The sequence below is a fragment of the Panthera pardus genome, unplaced genomic scaffold (genome assembly GCF_024362965.1).
Source record: "Panthera pardus isolate Hobbes unplaced genomic scaffold, ASM2436296v1 HiC_scaffold_21, whole genome shotgun sequence".
Taxonomy (NCBI): domain Eukaryota; kingdom Metazoa; phylum Chordata; class Mammalia; order Carnivora; family Felidae; genus Panthera; species Panthera pardus.
This window is the reverse complement of record NW_026526777.1, coordinates 578,344-606,180: the sequence shown is the minus strand read 5'-3', so window position 1 is coordinate 606,180 and position 27,837 is coordinate 578,344. Positions and strand designations below refer to the sequence as shown.

Sequence of the window (27,837 nt, the reverse complement as noted above, 5' to 3'; positions counted from 1 at the left end):
GCGGCGCTGCGGCTCCGCGCGTCCGCCCCGCCTCCGCCGCGTGACGCACCGTCGGCATCCGCTTCCTGTTCCCGGCGTCGTCCGGCGTCGCCCGGCGTCTCGGCGCGCGCCGGTGCGGGCCTGGGTCACGTGCTGGGGGGCAGCGGGAAGGCGGCGTTCTGGTTTCCTGGGCCCCTGTCCGCCATGTTTTCAGGCCGGCTGAGCGTCGGTGTTTCCCCGTGAGGAAATGGCCGGGGAGTTTCGGGGAGCCCAGGCGCCGGGGCCTCGGCGGAGCCCAGGCTGACCCGGAGCGGTTGTGCGCGGGGCGGGAGGCCATGGCGTCCGGCAGTAACTGGTTGTCCGGCGTGAACGTCGTGCTGGTGATGGCCTACGGGAGCCTGGTGAGGAGACCCCGCGTCCCGGCCCTCCGCCCCCAGCCGCTCGCTCACCCACCTGCGCCTGCCCTGGGCTGGGACTCGTACCTGCCCCCGGAGCGCCTGGGGGGCCGAGCGCCCTGCCCCTCCCCCCTGGCCCCCGGGCGTGCCCCGAAGCGGCCCTGAGCGCTTGCAGCTGGGGACCTCAAAGGAAGACGTGCCCCCCCCCCCCCTTTTTAAAAATTACTGTGTTTTTGCTAAAGATACTGTCCTTTTTTCCTATCTCTTGGACAGGTGTTCGTACTGCTGTTTATTTTTGTGAAGAGGCAAATCATGCGCTTTGCAATGAAATCCCGAAGGGGACCTCACGTCCCCGTGGGACACAACGCCCCCAAGGTAGGTCCTTAAGGCACGAGGTCGGCCTGGTTCTGCAGCTCCGTCAGGGCCTAGAGTGAGATGGCCTTCGCCTTCGAGATGGCTTTGGTTCCCAAGGTCCCTTGTCGCTCTCGCCGCGCTCGGCCGGAGAGAGAACGGTCGGCGTGGCTCTGGCGTCCGCTCCCCCTGCTGCGGCACAGCGTGCACTTGGCGCAGAAGCAGCAGTTTTGGCATCTGCGGAGTGAAGGATTGGGACTAAAGTTTGCCAACTCTGTGGACAGAGTTCGCAAGCTCCACGTGCCGCCCAGTGTTTCCTGTTTTAAGGTTTGCCTTAGGGCGGCGGGTTAGCCCCAGGTCCCGGAGAAGGATCTGCCGCCGCACTACCTTCCATTCCTGGGGGCCTCGTCAATCCCCTAGTCCCCCTAGTCCTTCGTGTTAGGAGCTGAAACCTGAGAAGGAAGCAGCTGACCCCAGGACATGCCCAAGGGGAATAGTCCAGGAGTCTTCACACTTTCTCCCGTAACTATCTTCCTTTCCTTGGCTTGTAGATCTCTACTGATGACATTTTCTCCGTCTCCCAGACCTCTTTCCTGAGTTCCCTGTTTTTATATGTACCGCCTTTGTAGCATTTCCACAAACCTAAGCTGGAAATCAGAGGTCTAAACGCCACCCCCAGTCCTGCTTCTGTCTTCGGCTTCTGGCTCCGGCTTCTGGCTCTCTCTGATCCAAGGATCCAGCCGGGATCCGGCTACACATGTTAGGTTTCCAGTCTTTGCCTGTGCTGTTGTTGGGGCATACAGTGGTCTTTGGTTTTCTCTTGGCTAGCTGGTTTGCTCTTTAGATCTTAGCTCAAATGTTGTTTCCTCTGAAGAAGAGAGTTAAAACAGTTACTACCTGTTTTAAAGTAGGTGATCTTTTTTTTTCTCATAGTATCCTGTTTTTCTGGATACAGTTTTATCACAGGTTTTCTTTTGTGTTTGCTTGTTTAATGCTTACCTTCCATGAGACCATAAGCTTCAGGAATGCAGGCACCATGCCAGTTTTGTTCACAGTAAAGCCAGGGCCTGTGTGTAGTGGGCGCTCAGTAACGTGTTACTGAGTGATAAACAGGTTAGTGGGAGAACCGGAGCTAGTACACAGTTCGCTCAACTCCTGGCTGGGTGTCCTTTCAACAACCAGTGCTGTCAATCTTCCTTTTTTTTCGTTCTTGGCTGATGTATTTCACGGAAAGCCTTGAGGAATGTGTCATGGTGTAAAAACTCAACGGTGCTTCTTCTGTGTTCCCTCAGTTCTCCAGATGCCACCTGCCATCCATAAGACGGTTATAGGGTTGGCTACCAGTACACCATGATCCAATCAAAACTTTGATTATTGGGGCGCCTGGGTGGCTCAGTCGGTTAAACGTCCAACTTCTCAGGTCATGATCTGACAGTTTGTGAGTTCAAGCCCCGCATTGGGCTCTATGCTGGCAGCTCGGAGCCTGGAGCCTGCTTCAGATTCTGTGTCTGTCTGTCTCTCTCTTTCAAAAATAGTATTTTTAAAAATCTTTTTAAAAACTTTGATGATTTTGGAGCATCCTGGACTACATAAGATTCCTTTCCTTTTAAAAAATTCTCTCATTTAAATTTGTATTCAGCAGCTCTTCCTGCCCATGGGTCCTGTCCCCATGCTTTAATAGAATGACCTTTTTGCACCAAAAAATAAAAATAATAAAAAATAAGTTTGCATTCGTTGCTAGTGGAAGTGTAAATTAGTAAAACTTCTTTGGCCAATAACCAGGTATTATCTAGTAAGATTACACATGTACCTAATCCCATGGTGCAGGAGTTCCACTCTTACCATACAGAAAGTAATTTTTGTTCGTGTTGTACCAGAGGACATGGAAGAATATTCGTGGGGCAGGGCCTGCCTGGATGGCTCAGTTGGATAAGTGTCCCAACTTCAGCTCAGGTCATGATGTCATGGTTCCTGAGTTCGAGCCCTGCATCAGGCTCTCTGCTGTCAGCACAGAGCCTGCTTAAAATTCTCTGTCCCCACCCCCCCCCTCTCAAAAATAAAACATTTAAAAAAAATTTTTTTTAAGAATATCCATGGCAGCAATTGTGATATTTCCAGAAGAAATTCTTAGGCCAAACGTCTACTCAAGAATATATCTATGATTTATTTGTATTTTGGAATACTAGGAGTGAAAGTAAGCTCAACAACGCGAACATATGGACACACATGAATTTCTAAAGCATTTTTTTATTTGTAAAATGTTTTAACATTTATCTTTGTGAAAGAGAGAGAGTGTGTGCAAGCGGGAGGGCGGGGGGGGGGGGGGGGGGGAGGGGAGAATCCCCAGCAGGCTCCAGGCTCTGAACCATCAGCACAGAACCCAACGTGGGGCTCAAACCCACGATCGTGAGATCATGACCTGAGCCAAAGTAGGACGCTTAAGTGACTAAGCCACCCAGGTGCCCCAATTCTAAAGCATTTTTAAAAAAGAAAAAGACAAACATGAGTGAATCTCAAAAACATGCTGAGTAAAAAAAGCCAGCAAGCCATTCAAAAAAGAGTATCTTTTGTTCCGTTCCATTTATATGAAATTCTGGAACACACAACTGTATCGTTAAAAAGTACATAATTATTGCCTGGAGCAGGGAAAGAGGTTGACTGCAGAGGGACATGGAGAACATTTTGGGGTGATGGAAATGTTCTGTCTTGGTTGCAGTGGTGGTTGAGTGGGTGTATTTATTTGTCAAAACTCAGTCCACGCAAATTGGTTGCATTTTAGTCCATGTAAGTTCTAACTTAGTAAAGTATTTAAAATTTTGAAAAGACAAGTTGCTGAGGAATTCAAAAAGTATTTTTTCATTTGTGTGAAGTTTGAAACCAGGCAAAGGTAAACAGCTTGTTCAGGTTGATATGTGATAAAACAGTGAAGAAAAGTAAGATTGTTGACAAATGAACATTGGGGGTGTTGCATTTAATCAGAACTAGGCACACATGGCTTCAGGAGAGCAGACATAGATGTTCATCTTCACAGTTTTCATAATTACTTAAAACGTACATAGCATGTATTTCACGTATGATCTATTCCACGGTGGCAGTTGCTAAAAAGTTACAGGAAGCGGGGCGCCTGGGTGACTCAGTCGGTTAAACGTCTGACTTCGGCTCAAGTCATGGTTTCACGGTCCATGAGTTCGAGCCCCGCATCGGGCTCTGTGCTGACAGTTCAGAGCCTGGGGCCTACTTCGGATTCTGTGTCTCCCTCTCTCTCCGTCTCTCTCCCACTCACGTGCTGTCTCTCAAATAATAAATGTTAAAAAAAAATTTTTTTTTTTAAAGTTACAAGAAGAAAAATCTGCTGGGGCTCTGGCAGCCCTTTTAAGTGAGAGAGATGGACGTGGACTTAACAGTGGTTGCTTCGGGGTGAGTGAGGGGTGACTGTAGTATCTCTTCGAAGTTTGTATCATGGATGTGAATTAACCTACTTAAAAAATTAAGTGTACTCCAGAAGAAAGCTTTTAGAAGTCCTGTGATCCACCAGGTAGGGTAGTCCCCACACTGTTGGAAACCACATACAGGTATCCTCACAGATTTTTAGATTATGATTTTCACTTGCTGTCCAGTTTTTCTCTTCCTCCAGAAGTTTGTTAGAACACCTAACCAAGATCCTAAATTCAGTTGAGTCAGAAATCATGTTGATGCCATAGAACTTGAGGAAATTCTGGCAGGTCAAAGGTCTAGCTTAGAGGGTTGCGTGCGTGGCTCTGTCAGTTGAGCGTCCGACTCTTTGTTTTGGCTCAGGTCGTAATCTCACGATTTGTGGGTTCAAGCCCCGCGTGGGGTTCTGCGCTGCTAGTGCAGAGCCTGCTTGGGATTCTCTGTCCACCCGCCCCTCCCTTGCTCACACACTAGCTGTCTCTTTCTTTCTCAAAATAAACTTTACAAAAATTTTTTTAAACGGAGCTAGGTTAGAGATGTGCAGTTGGGGGAAGTTCTTAGAGAACCCGAGCCTATCCTTATATTTTTCGGCCTGACCTGGCAATGTTACCAGCAGATGAGCGTTTTTTGTGCTGCTTTTGTCATAGCTGCTCGCTTGCTCTGCCCCATTTCGAGGCTGACGGGAAGCAGAGTACAGGATAAGTGATCGCACGCTCTTTTCTCTGTGTGAACAGGACTTGAGAGAGGAGATTGACATTCGGCTGTCCAGGGTTCAAGACATCAAGTATGAACCTCAGCTCCTTGCAGACGGCGATGCGAGACTGGTCCAGCTGGAAGCCCAGGGAAATCAGAGTATGTGGCGTGCTCTCGGAGGACGCTTGAGTGAGGAATCCCATGCGTTCAGAATTCCTTTGCTCTCTGAGCTGTCAGCATAGCTGCTGGGCACCTGTGGTTCCTCTGTCGCCGGGCACATGTGAGATGTGGGGAGGCAGTTTATTGGCTTGCTGGAGTTTGAGGAATCTGAGGTCATGCCTGTGACCAGTCTCTTTCTCAACAGGCTGCTACAACTACCTGTACAGGATGAAAGCCCTGGACGCCGTCCGCGCCTCTGGTAGGGGCGACTTGATGGGAGGCTGAGGGCCTGGCCTGGGAGGGGGTGGGGGGGCTGTGTATATTAGAGCTTATGCTGCTTCTGCCCCCCGCTGGGAGGAATTTCCTGGAGTTTTGAGAGTACTGGGTTATTTTGTCTAAGGAAATGATGGCGGCGAGTTATTTCTTCTTCAAAGGGTGAATTTGTTTTATTGTTTAGACCTTTAGTTTCGTGAACCAGATGGTGGTAATTTGCTTGTTTTTCTACACAAGACAAGTGACACCCACGCTTTTTCAGTAAGACCGAGATAAACGGTTCTTGAATTTTTTCTACCGTGTGACCATTGTCAAGTATGCTTTGTTTCTGCTGAAACGTGGTTTACGTCTCAGAGCCGGAGTGAGCGGGGGGGGGGAGATGGAAAGGAGACACTGTGGGTACCATCAGTGGAGCCTCCGGTTGTGTTGCCAGCACCCCGTGACCGCTCAGACGCGGCTCTGGGCCTCCGGTCGTCTTCATTCCATTAGAATTGCCCCCCAGTTCACTCATTCGACCCATTCCTAAATTTGGAAGGTTAACTAAAAAGACTAACAAACGGGAGAAGGGTTATCACTGTGCTGTGTGATTGTCTCCTCAGAGATCCCGTTTCATGCTGAAGGCAGGCATCCCCGTTCCTTAATGGGCAAGAATTTCCGTTCTTACCTGCTAGATCTCCGGAACACTAGTACTCCTTTTAAGGGTGTGCGCAAGGCCCTCATCGACACCCTGCTGGATGGCTATGAGACAGCCCGCTATGGGACGGGGGTAAGCCGGATGGCCACTTTTTCCTTCAGGGGACTAAAGGGATGCCCCAGCCTGAGGGAGCCCCACTCTTCCTTCCTCTTTCCTCAGGTCTTTGGGCAGAGTGAGTACCTGCGCTACCAGGAGGCCCTGAGTGAGCTGGCCGCCGTGTAAGTGTGGGGGGCGGGTACCGGAGACGACACCGGTGGTGCTGGCCCACCCCCAGCAAGATGCCCTTCGTGAGCAGTAGTAACAAAATCACAATGACGAGCTGTCTCGTTCTGCCTTGCTTGCCTCTGAAAGCGTGTGCTGCTCTATAAGAACACAGTAGGAGAAGCTTCTCCTACTTTTGTGCTCCCTCTTTTTTTTTTTTTTTTTTTTCCAGTTCAGCTCAGTAAAATGTCAGAATTGGTGTAAAATGTAGACCAGTAAAGGGAATAAAGTTGAAAGTTGGGGCACCTGGGTGGGTCAGTTAAGTGTCCGACTTCTGCTCAGGTCATAATCTCGTGGTCGTTCGGGCTCTGTGCTCACGGCTTGGAGCCTAGAGCCTGCTTCCAATTTTGTGTCTCCTTCTCTCTCTGCCCCTCCCCTACTCACACTCTGTCTCTCTCAAAAATAAACATTACAAAAATTTAAAGGGGGGGGGCTAAGGTTCCTTTTTTCTTTTTTTTAATGTTTATTTTGAGAGAGAGAGAGAGACAAAGCATGAGTGGGGAAGGGGCAGAGAGAAGGAGACACAGAATATGAGGCAGACTCCAGGCTCATAGCTATCAGCGCAGAGTCGATGTGAGATTCAAACTGAAGAACCATGAGATTATGACCTGAGCCCTAAGTTGGACGCTTAACCGACTGAGCCACCCAGGCGCCTCCAGGGAATAAAGTTATTTTTATGTTTTTTTAATGGTAACTGGATCCTGGACGCTTTAAAAAAAATTTTTTTTGAGAGAGAGTACAAGCATGAGGGGGGCAGAGAGAGAGGGAGACACAATCCAAAACAGGCTCTGAGCTGTCAGCACAGAGCCCAACACAGGGCTGAAACTCTAGAACTGTGAGATCATGACCTGAGCCAAAGTCGGACGCTTCACTGACAGCCCCCCAGGTGTCCCGGAATAAAGTTTTTCAATACAGAGATTCTTCCTCTTTCAGGTTCCAGTGTTTTCCTTTCATGTCTTGGTCTGATAACAATCACACGTGCCCCCCCCACCCCATTTTTATTACCACTCACAGCTTTAGGAACCTTGTTTGAAACTAAGGGCATCACTAAAGCATCAGCTGTTGAGTTTTTGTGTAATAGGAATCACGACTTCTGTCTGACAGTGTTTAAAACATGCGCTGGCGTGGGTTCATGGTGTTGTTCATACAGATGTTCAAAGGGTGGAGAGGGAAAGCCCATGTAGAAATAAAAAGTTAGTTACCAGCCTTGAAAAGAACCGTGTCCATTTTCTGCCGTGTTGAATAAGGCTCTTTCTGAAAAGGTAAGGAGTATGTCTGTCCTGTCTTTTCTCTGTTCTTAAAACTAAACTACCTTGTTCCAAAAACAAAGGGTTTGGTAAAAACTGCTCAGAAGAGGAGTGAGAGCAGGGGAAGACGAGGAAGGGTGCTTGTTCTGGAGGTCAGGCAGAAGGCCTGTTCAAAGCATGGTTTCTTTGAACCAGAAATACCTTCTGGTTCTAACTCAGGTGAAGTCTCTAGAGTCCTCAAATTCATAAAGATGGGAAGGTGACAGTGCCGGGGGTGGGGGGTTATTGCTTACTGGGGACAGAGCTTCAGTTTTGCAGCATGAAAAGAGCTCTGGAGATGGGTGGTGGAGATGGGAACACAGCGGTGTGAATATACTTAATACTACTGGACTGTAAACATTTAAAAACGGTCTATTTTACCACAGTTTTATTAAAAGTTCAGTCCTTGAGAGCACCTATATGACTCAGTTGGTTAAGTGTCCCGACTCTTGATTTCTGCTCAGGTCATGATCCCACGGTTCGTGGGATTGAGTGCAGTCAGCTCAGAGCCTGCTTGGGATATTCTCTCTCTCTCTCTCTCTCTCTCTCTCTCTCTCTCTCTCTCTCTCTCTCCCCCCCCCCTCCCTCCCTCCCTCCCCCCTCCCTCCCTCTCCCCTGCTTTCGCTGTCTCTCTCAAACAAATACGCTTTATAAAAAATCTTTAATAAAATCAGGGCACCTGGGTGGCTCAGTTGAGCATCCAATTCTTGATTTTGGCTCAGATCATGATCCCAGAGGTCATGGGATCAAGCCCTGCGTTGGGCTCTGCGCTGAGCATGGAGCCTGCTTCAGATTCTCTCTCTCTCCCCCTTTGCCCCTCTCCCCTGATCACATGTACTTTCTTTCTAAAATAAAATACATTCTTAAAAAAATAATTACAAAAAACTTTAGTCCTCGTCAGCATGTGGCTGGCTCAGTTGGTAGAGCGTGCAACTCTTGATCTCAGGGTCATGAGTTCAAGCCCAACATTGGGTATGGAGATAAACTTTTAAAAAAATAAAAATTCAGGGTACCTGGGTGGCTTGGTTGGGCGTCCAACTTCAGCTCAGGTCGTGATCTCACGGTTCCTGAGTTCAAGCCCTGCATCGGGCTCTGTGCTGACAGCTCAGCCTGGAGCCTGTTTCGGGTTCCGTGTCTCCCTCTCTCTCTGCTCCTCCCCGCTTATGCTCTGTCTCTCTCCTTTGAAAATAAAAACGTTAAAAAAATTTTAAAAGAAAGGGACGTAACAGTAAAAAAGTAAATAAAAATTCACTCCTTGATTTCTGGTTTCTAGAGCATTTCAGTGAGGTTAGTGAAGACGAGGCCCTGAAATCTGACAGATTCCTGTCCCAACTCTGTCCCTTACTAGCTTTGTGACCTTAGGCAAGAGGGCCCTCAGTTTCCTAACTTGGAAATTGGGGATGTTACTGCCATGTAGGGATATTGGGATGGCAGTAAATTAGATGTTGGTAAAGGACCAATTTAATGTCATAAGTACTTGATGGCTATTTCTGTTCTTATTTTTTGGTGTTCAGTTTTCAAGGGACTTTTTTTAGATTGGGAGTATATTAGTGGCATAGATGTAGGAGGTGAATCAGCAGAATTAAAAAAGTTTTCTTTGGGGCGTGTGGGTGGTTCAGTTGATCAAGCGTACAGCTCTTCATTGTGGCTTCTCAGGTCATGATCCCAAGGTCGTGGGACTGAGCCCCATATCAGGCTCCACACTAGGCATGGAGCTTCCTTGGGATTCTCTCTCCCTCTGCCCCTCTCCACGTGTATGCACGTATACTCTCTCTCTAAAATAAACTTTAAGAGATAACAAATAAAGGTTTTCTTTATAGCGAGATGAAAACGTTGAGCCAGGGGTGCCTGGGTGGCTCAGCCGGTGAAGCATCTGACTTCGGCTCATGTCATGATCTCACAGTTTGTGAGTTCAAGCCACATGTCGGGCTCTGTGCTGACAGCTCAGAGCCTGGAGCCTGCTTCGGATTCTGTCTCTCTCTCTCAAAAATACACACTAAAAAAAGAAGATGTTGAGCCAGAGGCAAGGACTCTGGGAAAATTGTTTTCTCTGCTACTTCTATCAGATGGGCTTTTAGTCACTAGTTTATAAGATAGGACAAGGACAAGGGATCACTTGTGGCTACCGCCATGTTTATGGAGTGGTTGAGTCTTGCTTGAATTGCCTTCTCGTGTTAGTCGTCATTCTGTCTGTGACCTGCCCTCTCTGTATCCTCCAGGGTCAAAGCACGAAGCGGGAGCTCTCAGAGACAGCACCAGTCAGCCGCCAAAGACCTAACCCAGTCTCCCGAAGTCTCCCCGACAACCATCCAGGTGACCTACCTCCCTTCCAGTCAGAAGAGTAAACGTGCCAAGCACTTTCTTGAACTGAAGAGCTTTAAGGACAACTATAACACACTGGAAAGTACTCTGTGACGGGCTGACAGACACCGCTCCTGCTGCTGGTGGCCTCGGGTCGTCTGGCCGGTGGGCGCCAGTCAGCCGAAGTCCCACTTCGTCCAGAGCTCGCCTAGAGGATCGTTCTCCAACCTGTTCTTACGGCCAGTTTCAGAGAATTGGTTAGGACTTGATTTTCCCTTGGTAGCACTTTTTTCTGGAGTTGAATTCAGATGTTTTTCTTAATGTTTCCATCATGGCTTCCTTAAAAATCCTCACTTGGTTTTGATTATAGTTTGTTCATTGGCCTTTTCCCCCTGTCCCCAGACTATAAATAGTCCTAAATTGTAAGAGTTGGGGGAGCCGGGCCTGGTGTATTCTATGTCTGCCCCTTCATACGTAGGTGGATGGGAACCGTTTGTGTTTGAGACATCTTCGAGTTGATTGGTTGGAAAGGCAGACGTGAGCTGGTGGGGAGGTCTGGGGAGGCCGTGAGGTGCGCAGAACAACTTGCCTGGTGCTCCGTGGAAACCAGGCTGTGTGGAAACGTTAACCCGACCTGGTCCCCGGAAACGCGAGGATCGGCCTCAGGCTTTCTTTACATGCTGTCCTGAATAAACGGGAAAGGGAATGTTGGCACCTGACACGATCCCACCCCCCCTCATTTATTGGGGATGCTATATGGGACAGTGAAGCAATGGTCAGACCGATGCCCTGCTCTGACGTTAAAACTAATAAAATGAACAATTAAAACACGTGATTCACTCCTTTATAGGTGCCTTTTAACCAAACAGGCACAGGATATGTTCTTTGGACCTAGGATCATATGGATGCTCCTTGAGACCCCGCGGAAAAAACCCTAAAATGGGGGCTCTGGTCTTTGCTCCTAGAATAGCCTGACAACTGGGACTCGCTTCTGGTCTCCAGGGCAACAGGCCAGGTGACCAATCGGGTCGCAGACCCGGGGTCATTGTTGGAGGCAGACGTGTTGCCATGACTCCCGAAACCTGGGTGACTGGATGATACAGAGACAAGAGCCTGCTTGTGTCCTGGGCCGGTGTCCCGCAAGCGTGTGGACATGTCTGGGGGAAAGGCCACGAAAGTAGAAGAGGTGTGCAGAGCTGGGGGGTGGGGCGGGGCCGGACGAACTTCCCAGATGGTGACCCTCCGGTTTCCTGAGGTGCCCTGAGGTGAGCGGGTGGGAACAGCAGGAGACTGGGTGGTTCCACACCGGCTGCTCCCAGGCTGCTCCCTGCGCACTTTCTGGACCCAGTGCCCTCACTTCTCTCTCGGGAAAGGCCCATGAGCCCCCTCCGGGAGGGTGCTGGGGACAAGGCGCTGGACTGAGGGGAGGGTGCTGGGGATGGGGTGCCAGCCAGAGGCGGATCAGCGACTCGCTTTTCTTGCAGAGTTTTCAAAGGGTCCTGGGATTTAAGAAGATGGTCGACAGGTAATTCCTGCTTCTGTCCTTTCCCTTTCCCCTCAGCTTGACCCCTGCACCCTCGTGTCCTCCCCACCCCCCTGGCCACCTCGGAGACCTGCTTCGCCCTCCGGGGCTCCCGAGGAAGGACACTGTGGTGTGCAGGCCGCAGCATGGACCGGCCTCCCGGTGCTCACTCGAGCTCGTTCCCCGTGCCACCCAGATGGCTTTACTGTCCCTTTCTTCCTATCCTCCCAGGGAGAATTGGAGCAAGTTTTTGTTGTTGTTGTTGTTGTTGTTTAAGAAGAATGCAAGTATTTGTTGTATCAATCGCGTGATTGGTGCGCCGTATTTGTTGAATGAGCGAATGACTAGACTGGGCTCTGTGTCTTCACCTGGGGAGCTTTGTAAAACACGTCCGGACCTCAACCCAGAAGACGTCACCGCGTGGTCTGGGATTGGGGAGGATAAGCCTGGTTTTTAAGGTTTAACAGGTGGTTGTGCCCAGAGCTGGCAAAGATGTGAGGTGGCAAAAATGCATACAATTTTAGTGAGAGTCCAGATGGATGCAGCCTTTTTACAAACACAGTCTGATGGGGGTGCCTGGGTGGCTCAGTCCATTAAGGGTCTGATTCCTGATTTTGGCTCGGGTCATGATCTAACGGTTTGTGACATTGAGCCCTGCGTCGGGCTCTGTGTTGTCAGCCCAGAGCCTACTTTGGATCCTCTGTCCCCAACTCTCTCTCAAAAATAAATAGAAATTAAAAATATTTTCGGAGATGCCTGGGTGGCTCAGTCGGTCAAGCATCAGACTTCGGCTCAGGTCATGACCTCACAGTTGGTGAGTTTGAGCCCTGCCTTGGGCTCTGTGCTGAGAAGCTCAGAGCCTGGAGCCCGCTTCACATTCTGTCTCCCTCTTTCTCTGGCTCTCCTCCACTCACACTCTGTATGTCTCCCTCTTTCCCTGTCTCAAAAATAAACATTTAAAAAATTAAAATCGTCAAACATGATCAGTTCTTCAAAAAAATATTTTTACAACATAAACAAAAACAAAGGTAAGTTTGATGAAATCTGTCAAAACTTAAGATCTCAAAATTCACACGTCCTTAGAAGTGGCAGCTGTACTCCTAGGGAGTTGACCTTGCATATATATGCCTGCAAAAGCTCTAGAACATACATAAACAGCATTCTGGACAGCATTGTTTACAAAAGTAAACCAGGGCACCTGGCGCGCTTAGTCGAAGGCCAAGTGACTCTTGATCTCGGGGTCTTGCGTTGCAGCCGCGTGTTGGGTGGAGAGATTACTTTAAATTTTAAAAAGTAGGAACAGCCTACCTCGTTAAGTGACGATATAAAAATACTAGGCAGCCTTTACACAGAATGAAGCATTTACACAGAATGAAGCAAGTGTGTATGTGTTGATAGGAAAGTCCAACTGTTAACTACTTCTAACAAATGTATGAGTGCGTAGTAATAAAAAAATATACTTCCTAGTATATGATAGAAAAACTTTCTGGAAAAATACACAAACTGGTAACTTTGAGAACTGGGGCAGAAGAACAAAGCTTTCAGTTTTCATTTGGTGTATATATATATATATTTTTTTGTTTATCCCGAGAGTGAGTGAGCACATGCAGTAGGGCAGAGAGAGAGGGAGAGAGAATCCCGGCCAGGCTCCACGCTGTCAGTGCAGAGCCGCACCAAGGTCGAACCCCCAAACCGTGAGATCGCGACCTGAGCCGAAACCAAGAGTCGGACTCTTAACCCAGTGAGCTACCCAGGTGCCCCAGGATTTTCTTTTTATTTTTTTTTTTAATTTTTTTTTTTAACGTTTATTTATTTTTGAGACAGAGAGAGACAGAGCATGAACAGGGGAGGGACAGAGAGAGAGGGAGACACAGAATCCGAAACAGGCTCCAGGCTCTGAGCTGTCAGCACAGAGCCCCGGGCTCGAACTCACAGACCGCAAGATCGTGACCTGAGCCAAAGTCGGCCGCTTAACCGACTGAGCCACCCAGGCGCCCCCAGGATTTTCTTTTTAAATAGTCTGTACACCCAGCATAAGGTTTGAACTCAGGAACCTGAGATCAAGTCACGTGCTCCACCGGGCTAGCCAGGTGCCCCCCCCCCTTTTTTTTAAGCCCAATGTATTTGTTTACTATATTCATCACCACAAGGGCTCAACCAGAGACTTAAACCAGAGTGACCCCACAGCTTAAGACACACAATCATAGGGGCACCTGGGTGGCTCAGTCGGTTAAGTGTCCAACTTCAACTCAGTTCATCACCTTGTAGTTCATGAGTTCAAGCCCCACGTGGGGCTTTGTGCTGACAGCTCAGAGCCTGGAGCCTGCTTCAGATCCTCTGTCCCCCATCTCTCTGCCCTTCCTCCCTCTCGTGCTATCTCTCTCTCTCTCTCTCTCTCTCTCTCTCTCTGTGTCTCTCAAAAATAAACATAAAAAATAAGAAAGATAACGTAGAGAGGCTACACAGTCCGGGTTCTTGGCTAAGGACCAGCTTTGAGCAGCTTTCTTGCAGATACTTGTTAAAGGCTGTGGGGGTTTCTCCAGGCTCAGCAGCGCGTGTGCTCAAAGGACTCTCGGTGTTGAGTTCTCGCAGGCCCTGGGTGGGCAGCGGGATGGTGCCGATGTCATACAGGGCAGACCGCTTGTCCTTGAGGATGTCCAGGCAGATGTCACCCTGGGTGTCCAGGTCTGGGTGGCAGCAGGGCATGAGGACCCTCCCCCCGGGTGTGTTGTCAGCACTGCGGGACTCCTGGGGGAGCTGATAACTTCAGGTCTTCACATGCTGTGCCCACCGCTCCAGGGATGGCCCCACCCGTGTGAAAGGTTGCCTGATTCAGGGAAGGCAGAAGTTCCTTTGTTGCCAGACACCACGGGGGTCATCGACTCCTGCTGGGGCATCTTGCCCCCAGGACCCCCCCCCCCCTCGCCCCCAGAGGCAGTGACACTGGCAGCCACTGGGTCACGGCTCTGGGAGCAGTGAGGGCAGTGAGACAGGAACTTAGAGCGTGATTGCAACTCTCATTTAGTATATGAGTCTTTTTTTTTTAATTATTATTTATTTATTTTGAGAGAGACTGCGTGCACACGAGCCGGGGAAGGACAGAGAAGGAGAGAGAAAATCCCACAAACCGTGAGATCGTGACCTGAGCCGAAACCAAGAGTTGGACGCTTAACCGACTGAGCCACCCAGGCGCCCCGGAGCGTGTGACTCTTGATCTTGGGGTTGTGAGTTTGACCCCACGTTGTGTGTAGAGATTACTTAAAAATCTTAAAAAAAAAAATAAAACTCAAGGGTTCTCTGAGCAGAGGACACGTGTGAGAGAGGTGGGGGGAGAGAATGCATATTTCTCTCATGAATTAAAAAACCTTACATGATTGCAGAATGTTGTCTAGCTAAGGATGAAAATCATGGTGTAACGGAAGGTATTCATTTTTAGACTGGATTTTGATACCCAGGTCTGCCATTAAGTGACCTTAGGCAACTCACCTGAACTTTGTTTCCGTGCGTGCCGTGCAAAATTAGTATCTCTGACGCACGGTTACGATGATCAAGCGGCCTGTGTATTCAACGCAGACTAGGTTCTTAGTTAGTTACCCTTCAAGGAGTTGGCCGTGTTCTGACATGCGCACAGAGGGTCCGGTGATGGGGTTTTTGTCACCACTCCTAACTGACCCAGTCAGCTCCTTCCTCTGTACCTGGGGCAGGTGGCAGAATTCACACACCCACTGTGTGTGGCAGACGACGCTGGGCCAGAGGAGAAACCTGTGTGCTGCCCTAAGGACGCAGGACGCCAGGGGACAGGAGTTGGCACTGGCCGACAAGCAGCTGCTGATGGTGAGTTCTCGCAAGGGTGACCTGAAGCCTCACCCTCACTGCCCCGCAGAGTCCGCCGGGGTCCCAAGCTCTTCACTGCTGCCGGTACTTGCCCAGTGTATCTGCCTCTGAGGTTTTCAGCATTACACTAGAGCAGTACCGGGTCTCGTCAAGTGGCTCTTCGCGTCCAGCTGCAGGTGACCCGGCCTCAGGTCCCGGGGCGCGGACTAGTCCTCGCTCCCCTCGTGTCCGTGCCCAGCACCTGCCTCTCAGAGCCCCTCTCTCCCGGGAGAACCCGGTCGCCAGCAGGTCGCCACCTGCGTGTCCCGGTGCCTGGCAGAGGTCACGGTTCATGGTGTTCTCGGCAAGTAATTGCCGAACGTGGGGTTTCATCCACGGAGAAAGACTTGCGTAGGCTTCCCCTGCAGCGCGCAGCCTCCATGCTACCGCCTAGCTTTGTGGCGCAGCTGAGTCCAAAGCCAGGAGGACGCACGCTGGACTGCCATCGCGGGAGAACGAGGAAAGGGGCCAGCCTAACGTCACACTCTGTTCTGCCCCCCCCCCACCCCACCCCCGCCAGGCCCGTCGAGCGGCCCTGCACCAGCTGCTTGAACAGGAGCATCGGCAGTACCAGCAGGAACTGAATCTGACGGGCAGAGCATTTTACGTGGAGAGACTCTGACGGCGCCCAAAACAAAGCTGGCTCTTAACGGCTCGAAGGCGGACATATGGCTCCTTCCACGGCCCTGAATCCCTATTGGTTGCAAAAGTGTTTAGCTGTACCCGTGATCTTAAAACAGCTTCCTGGGTTTTGCTCACTTGCCTCTCCGATCTCACTTCCTCTCGTCTTTTCCGTCTTCCTGGACAAATAGCTCTGAGTGTGGCTGTTCACCCGTGGGTGCCGTGGCGCTTGGCTGGCAGGAGGCCTGGGGTCCCGTGATGAGACCTGGGACAGGTCTCTTCCCTCTGGACTCGAATTCCCACCTCTGCAAATTGACAGGGTTCCAAACTCCAGTGCAATGAGGGGTGAGGCAGCTATAAGGAAGTAAGGAGCAGCGATTTATGTGAAGCTGCTCAGAGCGTGTACAATCTCACGGCCTTCAGATTCTCAAGAATTCTAAAAGGTACTGGTTGGTCACATGCATCTGTAGGCCACAGAGAACCTTACTTATGAAGATCTGCTTTACATAAAATGACATCACAAGCCAGAGAGACCCCCGTTGTGCAGCCGGTAACAGGTGCCAGGACACATTGTCACCGCCAGGCCAGAACAACTTCCCGGTCCCCTCACCGGCTGTCAGCATCCTCGTTGGCCACTTGTCCTGTCCACACGGAGCTTGTCCTGCCCTCTGCCCCGTGCGGCTGTGTGCGCTGCACAACTCTGGTCTCCCCGTCCCGCCGCCACCCCCTCCCTCCGTCTGGCTCCAACCCTCAGTGGGCATTTCTCCCCTCCGACACCAGAGCCCCCTGCTTTTCTCCCTGCACACCCCACCGATGGGCACAGAGAGGCAGCAGGTATGGAGAAGGGTGTGGGCTTTGGAGTCAGGTGTGGGTTCTAAGTCTGGTGCCTCTTAATTGTTGTCACCTTGTGTAAGTTACTTCTCTGAGCCTCAGTTTCCTCTTCTGAAAATGGGGACAGTGATGCCCATCTCATAGGATCATTATGAGGATTAAATAAAATTTCATAGCGAGCAAGCCTAGTGCTTGGCACACAGCCGGTGTCCTTCCTTTTCTCTCTCAGGTTTCACTGTGACCCTGGCCGTTCACAAGCCCCTCGCCACGCCCCGGCCACCCCCATGCACCCGAGATGCCACTTCACCCCACGCCTGTGTCCGTGCCCCCATGCACCCATTCGTCCTCACCTCCGACAGCCCTGCTTCCCAAGCATCTCTAAGTCAATGACTCACGAGTTCCTGTAGCCAACAAGGCATGGGGCTCACGGGCTGGGAGGCAGGCGCGGACAGGGGAGGAAGGCAAGGTGACACATTACGAGGGACAGAAGCAGGCGCACGCGGCCTGGATTTGACCTGCAGCCTGAGGCTGGGTCTCTGATCCTGCGGGGGGACCCCCCACCCCGCCCCCGCCGGTCTTTCATCTGCCCACAGCCGCCTCCCAGTGGGCCCTGCTGTGTACATTGTCCAGGAGAGCCTCGCCCCAGAGCATAGCAGATCTGGGTTTGAATCCTGCCTCTGTCACTGCCTGCCTGCGTGGCTTTGGGCCAGTTACCTTAACTTTCTGGGCCCCAGCTCCTCGTTTGTAAACTGGAGATAATGCCTACCTCCCTGGATTGCTGTGGGGATGAAATGAAGCACTTTGCAGAGAGGTGGTGCATAAGGTCCGATAAATGGTGAGCCATAGTGTTTTCCTGCCCCCTGAGAGTTTTTTTCCTTTCTCACCTCCTCTCTGTTGCCTGGCTGCTCCCCAGCCACCCCCGACTCCTGCAGCAGCCCCTTTACTCCTCCTCATTCTTTTTATTGGGACCCACACAACACCCCACCCCTTCTGCCTTGGTCCCTGACCTTGGCCTCTCTCCCCAGGGCTTGTCAGAGCCCGGCTGGCTCCGGTATTGGCAGGCTGCCCCCCCCCCCCCATCTCCTGTGACCCCCCCTCCTCCCCCCGCCTGCTCTGTCTGCTCTGATCACATCAACTGTTCCCCCCGGTCATAGCCACCCAGCCAGCCCCTTTTCCTTCTGGGGCTGGCACCTTCTCCACCTCCAGCCCCAGAGAGTCCGGCCTGGTTCGAGATGGCCACACAGGAGGCACCGCCAGGAGAGTCAGATCCCTTTTATCGGGGCCACCTGAGGCCTGCCTAATCAAGCCCCGAGGTCAGTCTCCTTCTGAGAGAACTGCTCCTCTTCTACATCAATGTCCCCAAACATGAGGTGCTTTTCGCTCCTGTCACTTCCCAGCCTCTGGTTCACCAGGGCAGTTGAGGCTCCCAGAGAAGGGAGCTGAACATGGGGGTAAGGGTAAGGCTGGTGGTCACGAGAGCAAGCATTACACACACACCCCGCCCCCCCGGTAAGAGCCATGGGGAGCAAGGACACGAAACGACAGCACAGGGTTAGCGTGGGGCTGCGCGCCCTCTTGTCAGCCTTCCCCTGGAGGGCCGGAGGCGCACAACGGGCATCGACTGGGGCTTTGGACAAGCTATTGATCTAGATCAAGGGCACTGTGGAGTGGGTATATGTGTGGGGCAGGGTGGGGGTGGGAATCCGGACTAATGGGAACACGGACACACGGAACAGGCCTGGGGCTGAAGCAGGGCACCCCCGCCCACCCCCGCACGGCCACCCGCTGCAGCTATAACTCGGGCTCCGTTCTGCCACAGCGGAGACACACCCGCCTGCCGCATGATGGTCAACAGACCTGATCCTCCTCAGAAGAGACCCCCCCCCGGCGGGGAGCCAGGCTGGACCCCTGTGAGGGAAGACGCTGGGAGAAGAGCACCAAGGACTGTGGGCTTCTTCCTGGCAGAGGGGCTCCGCCCTTGATCTCCTAAAGTCTTCGTTTCAGTTCTGCCAGGCAGGGCAGGCCATATACCTTCTCCGGAGCCCGGGCTGGAGCCCGCCAGGGGCACAGGTCCCTCACCTCTTCCGGACACCCAAGGGTGACTTTGAGGGTGCCTGGAAGACATGGGGAGAAGGGGAGAAGGAACAAGATGATGGAAGAAGCGTGCTGGAAGTTTCTCATGGCCACTTCTCTGTAGTACTTCAGAGCAGGAGGACTCCAGGATGCTGTGGGCTGAAAGGCCCTCGGCAGTCTGGCGGGGTGATCTGGAAGGTTAGGAGTTCCGTTCGAAAGGTAAAGCAGGGTGTACAAGCACCCCCCCCCCAAAAGGCCCTCCCCCGGAAAGCCTCAGGGCAGTGGGAAGGAGGCTGGGGAGGGCAGGCGGCTGGGCCGGCCTTCAGTGCCATGGGCGCGACATCAGGGCGAGAAGCTCTGTGTGGGAGCCCTTGGAGAGGATAGGTGTCCGGATGTGGAGCCCTGCCAGACAGGCTTCCTGGTCTGGGCCAACGTGATCCAGCAAAGGCCAGGCGCTGGTGGGAGAGGAGCTGATACAGGGACAGCACGAACGGCAGACGAGTGAGAGCCAGCTGTCTTGGGAGGCAAAGAGCAGGGGTCAGCATCCTTCCCCAAGGAGATGGCTCTCCATGCAGGCAAGCTTGGTGGCCAGAGGGGAGGAAGGCAGACGACCACCAAAACTCTCCTGCCTGCTTCTGTGTGATATGTTTGATATTGGGTTGTTTAATTAGGAACCAACTAAATATCAAACATATTCTTACAGCAGTGGGCAATTTGGCATCAACCTCTGGGGCCCCTTTACCGAACCGCTTATCTCCAGGGTCCCTTTGGAACACCGGTGGCTGCAACCTACGTGGGTCTCACTCTTAGGCTGGAGAGCTCGTGCGGGAGTACAAGAGCAGGAACTGGAGTTTCAGTTCGTCCCGTATCTTTCCCTTTTACTGGAAGGGATGTAGCTCTGATCTTCTGTCCTTGTATTTTTTTCCTCCTTATTCAATACTGCCCTCACCCTTATTAACTGCTGCTTCCTGGCCCTGGGACTCTCTTCTTCACTAGTCCTGCAGCGAGGGTCTTTGGTTTCTCTGCTTCCCTTCAAGAGTCAATTGATAGCCTATCTGCCCATCTACCTCTAGTGACTGGAAGACCTCAAGAGTAGACTCCAGTGTTGCCCCGTGCCCTGGTGGGTGTCTCAGTTACCCCACTGCTGGGGCTTAGTATTAACGCTAGCCATCTTTCCTTGACACATGACTAATTAGACACATTCATAGTCTTCTCTGGTAGCTCTGGTCACCTTGAACAGTGCCCACCTCTCCCCTGGCATACTCTCAGATTGTGTGGCACTGGTGTACTGGGATCAATTGCCACCTGTCAGTAACAGGCTCCAAGTGGAGGAATGAACATGGCCTGGAGTCAAGCCAGGGAGAACAGAGCTGGCACCGATGACGACTGTGATGGTGGATGGCGGTAGGTTGGGCAAGGAGAGAGCAGAGGACAAGAGTGGGGAGCAGCACAGTGCTTGGTCAGTGTGGGTATGAAAGTTCTACCTAAAGACCACTGTGGGCAAACAGAGGGCATGGTCCCACCCAGATTACTCTGATCCTCCCCTGCTTCTCTCCCCCACCTCACTTGAAGCTCTGGGAGGACCTTCCAGGGACCGACGGTCACCGCTTACTGTGTCCCTGTGGCTCTTAATGGGGAGGAATGATGTCTCCCTGCCAATTAGAGACTCTTCAAATAGCAGAGTCATTTGATCTGGGGATCCGGGGGAATTGTCAGGGATCATCACGAGTGACCTCTCCTTTTTCACTGTTGCTCAAGCTCCCTGAATGCTGGGAATCAAAAGGTAAAACTCAACCAGTGGACTTTGACCAGCATCCAACACAGAGGGGGGTGAGGGTGATGGGGAAACGGAAGGGCAACTAGGACCCTCTGGGTGAAAGCTACGCTCCTAGAATTGCCAAAGTACCCTCCTGTATTTCAGTGTTCTCCCCTCCCCTCGCTCTTTTAAAACACCCACAGAGCTGCCCAGAGGGTGGAACGTGCCAGGGTCAGGGAGAACCTCTCCCCTCCCCCACTTTCCATTGTCTAAAATCAGCCTCAGCTGTTCCCCCATTTTTCTTTGCCGGTGATGTCAGTCCATCAAAGTATCTCACCCTGCGCTCCCCCAGGGAGAACAATAATGGGATGGAAGGAGCTGGAAAGACCATATTAGGAACAAGAGGTGGAGCCTTGAGCAGAGATAAAAGGCTCGAGCCTGGGGGCCGCCTAGTCACTCAGCCAGCTGCCCTCCTCTCCTGCCCTGGCCTCCAGTTCTCCAGGTTTCTCAGGCGAGCTCACCAACAGCCACAGCTCATGATGGAGGCCATCAAGAAAAAGATGCAGATGTTGAAGCTGGACAAGGAGAATGCTCTGGACCGGGCAGAGCAAGCTGAAGCGGAGCAAAAGCAGGCAGAAGAGAGAAGCAAGCAGGTGGGTGCTGGCGCCGCTCTCTCTTGCCTGCTGGCGAGCAAGACTGCGAGACGGGAGAGGGCTCTCGTGGGAGAGGCAGTGACCACCAGCCCAGCTTGTTCTTTGGGTGGGAGGGACTCTCTTCTTCCCCAGCCGCACCGGATAGGCAGAGGACATCCAGCGTCTCGGCTCCAGAGCGCCTGTGTGACCCTGGGAAATCCAGCAGCCCCCTCTGAGCCCCGGTGTGTCTGCCAGATCTAAATGGGGTGGATCATGTTCTGGGAGAACCCAGTTTCTAGAGGAAAATGTGGGGGCTGGGCACACAGGATCTCTTTTCCCTTGATCTTTTTTTAAGATTTTACTTTTAAGTAATCTCTACACCCAGCATGGGTCTCGAACTTATAACCCCGAGATTAAGAGTCACATGGCTCTACCGACTGAGCCAGTCTTGAGTCCCAGGCATCTACACCCTTACCACCCCAGGGTCTTGGATGAAAACCCACCATGGCTTGGTCATCTTAAGGTCAGAGATCCCAGGGTCACAGGTCAAGGCATAACTCCCAGGGCAGTCGGTGGAAGTGGCTAGGGAGAAAGTATGCCTCTTTGGGAGTGAGCACAGGGGTCTGTCAGGGCTTGGGGGCCCCCGGTCTGGGCCTGCTCCATTGTGTGTGACTCGTGGGGCTCCTGCAGCTGGAGGACGAGCTGGCGGCCATGCAGAAGAAGCTGAAAGGGACAGAGGATGAGCTGGACAAGTACTCTGAAGCTCTGAAGGACGCCCAGGAGAAGCTGGAGCTGGCAGAGAAGAAGGCTGCTGACGTACGTATGACAGAGTCGGAAGGTGGGTTAATCCGCATGTGCAGAGCGCCATGTTGATAGGACGAAACTCCACGCTTGGACACACACATACTTGTGGATTCAGAGTGTAGAAATAGATGCTCGCGTGCATTTTTGCACACAATCACATGCTGACGTACCCTCCTAATGGCATGTTCATTTGTTCTTAAATGTCTCATTTTTGTCTCATCCTCAACCCAGGAACTTCATTATGTTTCCCAGGACCCAGACAAAGGGAGGGGTCTCCAGGTCCAGACTGCTATCACTTTTCCCACCTCCTCCCCCATGCCACATTCCTCGCTTTTGTGTCCAAGCCCTGGCACGTAGATGTGGATATTAATAGGGAAACTCTCATCTCTCAACCGCCCAGCAGAGCCAGCTCAGATTTCACAATGGGACAAAAGAGGTCACAATGACCCTGGCCCTCTATGGGTTTATTTATCTGGGCCACTGTGGGCACCTGCCCTTATGCCACGGAGACACCACAGCAAGCGTTGCTCATGACAGGCTGGGTAGCAACAAGGAGTCTTACAGGAGAAAAGGGGTCACCACCAGACCATTCTCTGTGGCAATGACTCACTCACTCAGCTTCTCTGCAGTTGGGTTCAATTTTTCCATCTGAACATGAAATAAATTGTTTTTTTCCACTTCATGTTTATCCCGTCACCACCTACTTCCATTTACCCTCAAGCTTAAAGCTTTAGCACAACAGTAAATGAGAGGCGACAAAGGAAAGAAGTTTGGAAGAAAAGTGACATAACAGCAACAAAAGAAAGTGTGGGATTGATGGAAATACAGTCAATTCTTAGCACGGAGTTAATAGGAAAATAGGAGCATGCATATATATATATATGCATATATATATATATATATATATATGGATGTATGTATATACCCACACATACACATATTTTTAGGAGCACATATACTTTTTTTAATGTTTGTTTATTTTTGAGAGAGACAGAGCGTGAGCGGGGGAGGAGCAGAGAGAAAGGGAGACACAGAATCTGAAGCAGGCTCCAGGCTCTAAGCTGTCAGCACAGAGCCCGATGTGGGGCTTGAACTCACAAACGTGAGATCACGACCTGAGTCGAAGTCAGACAGCTAACCGACTGAGCCACCCAGGTGCCCCAGGAGCGCCTGGTTTTGGAAAATAGAGAGACAGAGTGGGTCATTCGCAGATGTTTCCAGACCCTCAAGTTTGGCCTCTTTGCTCTCAGGCCCATCATCTCCCCTTTGGCACTCTGCCACCTGCAGTGGCCAGGGAACGTAACGAGGGCTGTTGAACGTATCCTGCCAGAGGTCAGAGATACAAAGAGGATCATATACGTTATACATATTTGTCGTTTCCAAGAGTTTAGTCCCCTGCAAACTATTAATTCTTCCTTCTTGGAAAACTGCAGAAAACACAGGTTACCTCCAGAGGTTTGGGCAAATGCTTGATGGCCTGTTGGAACTACCTGACCAAGGTTCCGGGTCTAGATGGATAGATGATCTCTCTGGCTCATAGGGACAGAAGTTTTCGCAAACTGGCAGTGTCGGGTTAAGGGGAGTTTTATGAGATGTTGGGTGACGACTCTCCTGGAGAGTCTAAGGCTAAAGCGGCAGGTATGTGGGTTGGAGGAGGTGTGTCCAGGAGCAAGGAAAGAACAAACAAGTCTAACCTTCGATCTTGGGAGAGAGAAACACAGAGGCTCTAGATGACACCCCTATTTCACTGGGAAGATAAAGGAATGTCCTGGGGATGAATTCTGTCTGTCCTACGCTGTTGCACACATACAGACACACACTGTCATCCCCCACCCAGACAGGGTGGGTTCAGTATATTCACTCGAAAGGAGTTACTCATGTTTATATAGGAACCCACCAAAACCTATTTCAATATGTAGTATGTGGGTAGAAAAAGTTGTTTAACTTCTCTCCCCGTTAGCTTTCCCTACAAGTCAGCGAGTACCCTCAGAGGCGTGCCCGAGGCCAAGAAGTGGGGGAGGAAGGCTGTGAGCAGCAGGCAGAAATACGTTAGGCTAGGAAGGAAGCAGGAGGAAAGGTTTTTTTTTCTCAGAGCTGGGGTTAGCAACCTTCCACCTGTGAGCTAAATCCTGTCACAGCCTCGTTTTGTACAGTTTTACTGGAACGACACCATGCCCATTCGTTTGCATATCATCTACAGGCTTTGTCCCATGGAGGTCAACACACCCTGTGGCCTGCAAAGCCAGAAAAACTGTACTGTCTGGCCTTTCCCAGAAAAAGTTGGGGGATTTCTGCCTCAAAGAATCAGAGAAGGAAAGTGAAGTGTTTATAGGAATTGGAAAAAGCGCTGAATAAGGAGGAAGCAAAAGGTTTAAAGCAGAGAGCAAGGGTCAGAGTCACCAGCAACATGATGTCTGCATCTTCGGGGGGAGGGTGCGCGTCCAGTACAAGTGTCCCGGGAAGTTCACAGCTCAGCTCCTACCCTCGAGGCTAACAGAGCAGATTACTCTGATGTGGATATAAGGGCAGGAGAGGGAGTGGAGGGAGTCAACGACTCATGTTCACACAGGGAGTTCTGGTTATCTGAGCAGCTTTTCTGGAAAGCACAGGATTTGCTGGATTGCTTGAAGAAAGAAAAGGGCAAGGGTATGGCAAGGTCAGTACAAGCTTCACCTTTTCATCCCTGAATTGTCTGAAATCGTTTTCAAAAAATTGTAACAAAGCATACATCACGTTTGCCATTTTAACCACTTTTAAGGGTACGGTTCAATGGCAGTAAGAACATTCACGTGTGTAAGGGCTTCTCAACCCGAGGTGAAGTCAGAAGCTCATTAGGGTAAAGCAAGGGGAAAGAGGAGTGCAAGGTTAGGACAAAGAGTAATACCAGACGTGAGAGGGGTGGGGGATGGACACGTACACCTGCTGATACATTGTTGTATTGTTGGTCACCAGGAAAACATTAGCACTGGGCCCTTTGCTGCCCGTCCATCATGCCTTTAAAGGGTATCAGGAGTCAATCCACCTGTTTCCCTGGATCAAGAGAAGATTATCTGTTCACATCTACCAGACTCAGGAATACAGCGGTGCTCTGAGCAGCCTTGGGTTGGTCTGCGTTGAGGGCGCCGGCCGCTTCGCTAGGGCAAAGGGAGGTAAACAGCGCCCCCTGCTGATCATCACCCAGATGCCAAAGTCTCACTTCTGTCTCCATCTTCTGACCAGACTTCTCCAAGAAGAGCTGGAAAAATTCTTAGGCCATCAGGGTAGAGTTTACTCCCTGTTCTTCCTTCCCAGTTCCAGGAGGGAAAAAACAGTACACAGCGTACTCTACCAAGCAAATTATTTACTGTTTGAATTGTTTCCTCTAAACAGCTCATTGCTCAGTATTTCTAAAAGGAAATAGGAAGAGGAAGCCTCTGGAGGGAGTGTCTTCAGAACCAGGCATTGAGGGCAGCGCCTGTCTTAACCTACCAGTCATTTCAGGGATCAGGAGTCTTAATCCTGAGTCCTGCTCCGGCACCATAATTTTGAGGGGAAAAGAGAGTCGCAGCAGAGGAGACATTTGTCATGATGGCTTACAGGGAAGGCAGGCGTACAGTACAAACAAGTAGGAGAGAACAGGAGGTAAAATTTTCAAGTCTCTTTACTATTGTGCTTCCAGAAGTCCCACGTGGCAGGGACTGGGAGGCAGTTTCTAACTCAGGGCCCCTGAAGGTAGACGTGGCAGTGAAACTGTTTAGTTATCACCGAACAGAGGCTCGGTTCCACAGGACGTTTGCTAGGCACTCACGTGGCTGTTGCCCAAAGGGTCTGGTAACAGTGATCTGTAAGAGAGGACTCCTTCCTGATAAAATCTTTCTCACCCGCACAGAGAAATGTGACGACTGATTACCATACCTAAATTACTCAAGGTTCGGAAGGCCTGGCAGGTTGGTGAATCGCTGGTGCACAGCGACCCTCCAAGGTGACGGGGGAAGGACGAGATCCGTACCGATGCCAAGGGAACGAGAAGTCCGCCATCCTGGCCTTTTCTCTCACCCCCGGAATTCCCTGCCTGGACTTTCAGGCGGTGGGTTAGGGTGGGAGAGAAGCCTACCTGGGCCCACCCGGAGCGGAGCGGAGGCTGCAGAGCCGGGCTCTTCTGAGGCTGGGGCCCAGCAAGCCCTGGCCTGTCCCGGCACCCGAGTTGGGAGCCTGTGTGCGGTGGGTGGAAGCCGGGGCGGCGTCGGGTGCGCGGTGAAGGCGGACGCCGCGCGGCCCGGCGGACCTGCTGCTGGGCAGAGGGCGGCCTGTCGCGCGCCTTCCGGTTGCCATGGTAGCCCGCGCCCGGCGCTGCCCCGCCCCCCTTTGGTGGGCTGGGAAAGGCCCCGCCCCGCGCTCGCGCCGAGCGCCGCCCGCCCGGGGTCTGTCGCGGCAGGGCGCGGCGGTGACGCCACATCCGGGCGGGTGGGCGAGTTCCGGTATTTCAGGGAGGAGCAGGCGGAAGTGGGGGTGAGAAGCGGGTGCAGCGCCGAGCGGAGGAGGCAGGAAGCCGAGAGCGAGCAGGGGCTGGGTGGGCACCATGGCCGGGATCACCACCATCGAGGCGGTGAAGCGCAAGATCCAGGTTCTGCAGCAGCAAGCCGATGACGCAGAGGAGAGGGCCGAGCGCCTGCAGCGGGAAGTGGAGGGGGAAAGGCGGGCACGGGAGCAGGTACGGAGAGGGCGAGGCGCGCGAGGGGGAGCGGGCGCTGCAGCGGCCGGGACCCCGAAGCGGGGCCCTTGGTTTCGCGGCGGAGCGCGGGCCGCGGGCGCCGGCTGACTCGGAGATGAGGTTGGAGCCCGGCGGATGGGTGGGGCTCACCCGCGGCTGGACCTGAGGCGGACGAAGGGGGAACTGGGCGCTCGGGTGAGCCGGCTTGACCTTTGAAGGAACTGAGCCTCGCGGGGCCTGGAAAGTGGTTCTCCTCCTCCTCCTGTCTCCCCGCTCATTCATTCAGTCCTTCGGAGGCTGGCGCGGCCAGGGGAGGGGCTCAGCGGCCTCTCCCTCCCCCACTCCTCGGTGAAGGGCGGGGTGGGGGGGGGGGGGAATTCGCTCTCGTTAGAGGTTTCCGGCCCAAGGGGGGAGAGTAGGTGGGTGCCGCTCTGGCCTGGGAGGGGCAGGGCCGGCTTACTGTGCGGGGGTGGGGGTGGGGGTGGGAACCGCCGGAAAGCCCCCGGCCTGGCCTGCTGGCAGCCTTTCCGCTCCCTCCTCCAGCTCAGGAAATGAGGCTGCAGTCGGCCGAGAGGAAGCGCGGTGCCCTCCCTGGAGGAGGTTAAGGCCACAGCACCGCCTCCCATCCTCCGGCCTGGGGCTCTTTCCTTTTGTGGGGGCAACTGCTAAACCCACTGTGTCAACCGCCCGAAGCAGCCCAGGAGGAGTTGGTACCTCACTCACTATGTTAGTGCGAATGTGCGAGCCAACAAAACTCGCCCGGCCCTAGCCCTGACGACCTGGAAGGCGGGGACTTCTGCAGGATTCTGGCCTTGATTGCTGAAGTGTAATCAGTGCAGGCCCAGCCGGCTGAGAACACTTCTTCCAAGCGCAGCCGATAAGCCAGTTTGTGTGGCCGAGACTCGGATTGAGTGCCAATTTCTGTCAAGGTTTCTGGTTGACCTCGGCAGTGTGGTTCGTGCAGACAAAATAACGAGTTCCAAGGAGCCTCTAGTGACACTCTGTTGTTTCCCAGTTGCCCGCCACGGTGTCTCTTTTTATTAAAGATAATATTGGCTGAACTGGAAGTTGGAACATAAAATGTTGGTGAAATGAATGGTGATTCTCGAAACTGCTTTCTGCTTAGAGGAGGGCCAGTAATTTTAGTAAGCCACAAGACTTTCCAGGGTCTAGGGTACAGGCTAGGGGGTGGAACTGATCTCCTGACTTGG

General features: G+C 52.2%; 3 protein-coding genes, 1 long non-coding RNA gene and 1 pseudogene across 20 annotated transcripts in view; 3 read left to right on the top strand and 2 right to left on the bottom strand.

The window, feature by feature from the left end:
• Positions 1-65: 65 nt before the first annotated feature.
• Positions 66-10,188, top strand: CUNH1orf43 (chromosome unknown C1orf43 homolog). 3 transcript variants are annotated; one of them, XM_019431419.2, is made up of 8 exons: positions 69-380; positions 648-749; positions 4,059-4,142; positions 4,892-5,009; positions 5,215-5,268; positions 5,882-6,048; positions 6,136-6,194; positions 9,743-10,188. In XM_019431419.2, the coding sequence occupies exons 1-8, from the start codon at positions 315-317 to the stop codon at positions 9,936-9,938; spliced, it is 846 nt and encodes a 281-aa protein (XP_019286964.2). In that variant the 5' UTR covers positions 69-314; the 3' UTR covers positions 9,939-10,188. The 3 variants fall into 3 exon arrangements, with proteins under 3 accessions (XP_053764697.1, XP_019286964.2, XP_019286966.2); XM_053908722.1 differs by lacking the exon at positions 6,136-6,194 and having other exon boundaries at positions 66-380; XM_019431421.2 differs by lacking the exon at positions 4,059-4,142 and having other exon boundaries at positions 74-380.
• A 596-nt stretch (positions 10,189-10,784) lies between these two features.
• On the top strand, positions 10,785-15,977 carry CFAP141 (cilia and flagella associated protein 141). Of its 2 annotated transcripts, XM_053908725.1 has the most exons (4): positions 10,785-11,010; positions 11,309-11,349; positions 15,051-15,180; positions 15,740-15,977. In XM_053908725.1, exons 1-4 carry the CDS (start codon positions 10,978-10,980, stop codon positions 15,839-15,841), a joined length of 306 nt encoding a protein of 101 aa, XP_053764700.1. In that variant the 5' UTR covers positions 10,785-10,977; the 3' UTR covers positions 15,842-15,977. The 2 variants fall into 2 exon arrangements, with proteins under 2 accessions (XP_053764700.1, XP_053764699.1); XM_053908724.1 differs by lacking the exon at positions 15,740-15,977 and having other exon boundaries at positions 15,051-15,731.
• Positions 13,291-14,344, bottom strand: LOC109256281 (ubiquitin-conjugating enzyme E2 C-like; annotated as a pseudogene).
• Positions 15,978-20,938: 4,961 nt separating the features above from the next.
• Positions 20,939-27,837, top strand: part of TPM3 (tropomyosin 3) — a 28,214-nt gene continuing 21,315 nt past the window's right edge. For 6 of the 14 annotated variants that reach the window (XM_019431229.2, XM_019431232.2, XM_019431230.2 and 3 more), the window contains exons 1-2: positions 20,940-21,153; positions 21,823-21,948. In XM_019431229.2, the coding sequence (XP_019286774.1) occupies positions 21,037-21,153; positions 21,823-21,948 (243 nt within the window). In that variant the 5' untranslated portion in view covers positions 20,940-21,036. Of the gene's footprint in view, positions 21,154-21,822; positions 21,949-26,399; positions 26,627-27,837 lie in introns of those variants that run through there. The other 8 variants (XM_053908713.1, XM_053908715.1, XM_053908712.1 and 5 more) reach the window with 6 other exon arrangements.
• LOC109256227 (uncharacterized) lies at positions 24,666-27,332 on the bottom strand. Its single transcript, XR_002075559.2, has 2 exons — positions 26,777-27,332; positions 24,666-26,203 (listed from the first exon to the last, which is right to left on the bottom strand). It is a non-coding gene; the product is annotated as an uncharacterized LOC109256227 (long non-coding RNA).

Excerpts from the sequence above, each read along its gene's own strand:
- CUNH1orf43 (XM_019431419.2), top strand. The coding sequence starts at position 315 with ATGGCGTCCGGCAGTAACTGGTTGTCCGGCGTGAACGTCGTGCTGGTG. Across the intron at positions 750-4,058 it reads TGGGACACAACGCCCCCAAG|TTACAAGAAGAAAAATCTGC; the intron begins GTAGGTCCTTAA and ends TTTTTTTTAAAG. Across the intron at positions 6,195-9,742 it reads CTGAGTGAGCTGGCCGCCGT|GGTCAAAGCACGAAGCGGGA; the intron begins GTAAGTGTGGGG and ends TGTATCCTCCAG.
- CFAP141 (XM_053908724.1), top strand. The coding sequence starts at position 10,978 with ATGTCTGGGGGAAAGGCCACGAAAGTAGAAGAG. Across the intron at positions 11,011-11,308 it reads AGGCCACGAAAGTAGAAGAG|AGTTTTCAAAGGGTCCTGGG; the intron begins GTGTGCAGAGCT and ends CTTTTCTTGCAG. Across the intron at positions 11,350-15,050 it reads TTTAAGAAGATGGTCGACAG|GTGGCAGAATTCACACACCC; the intron begins GTAATTCCTGCT and ends TACCTGGGGCAG.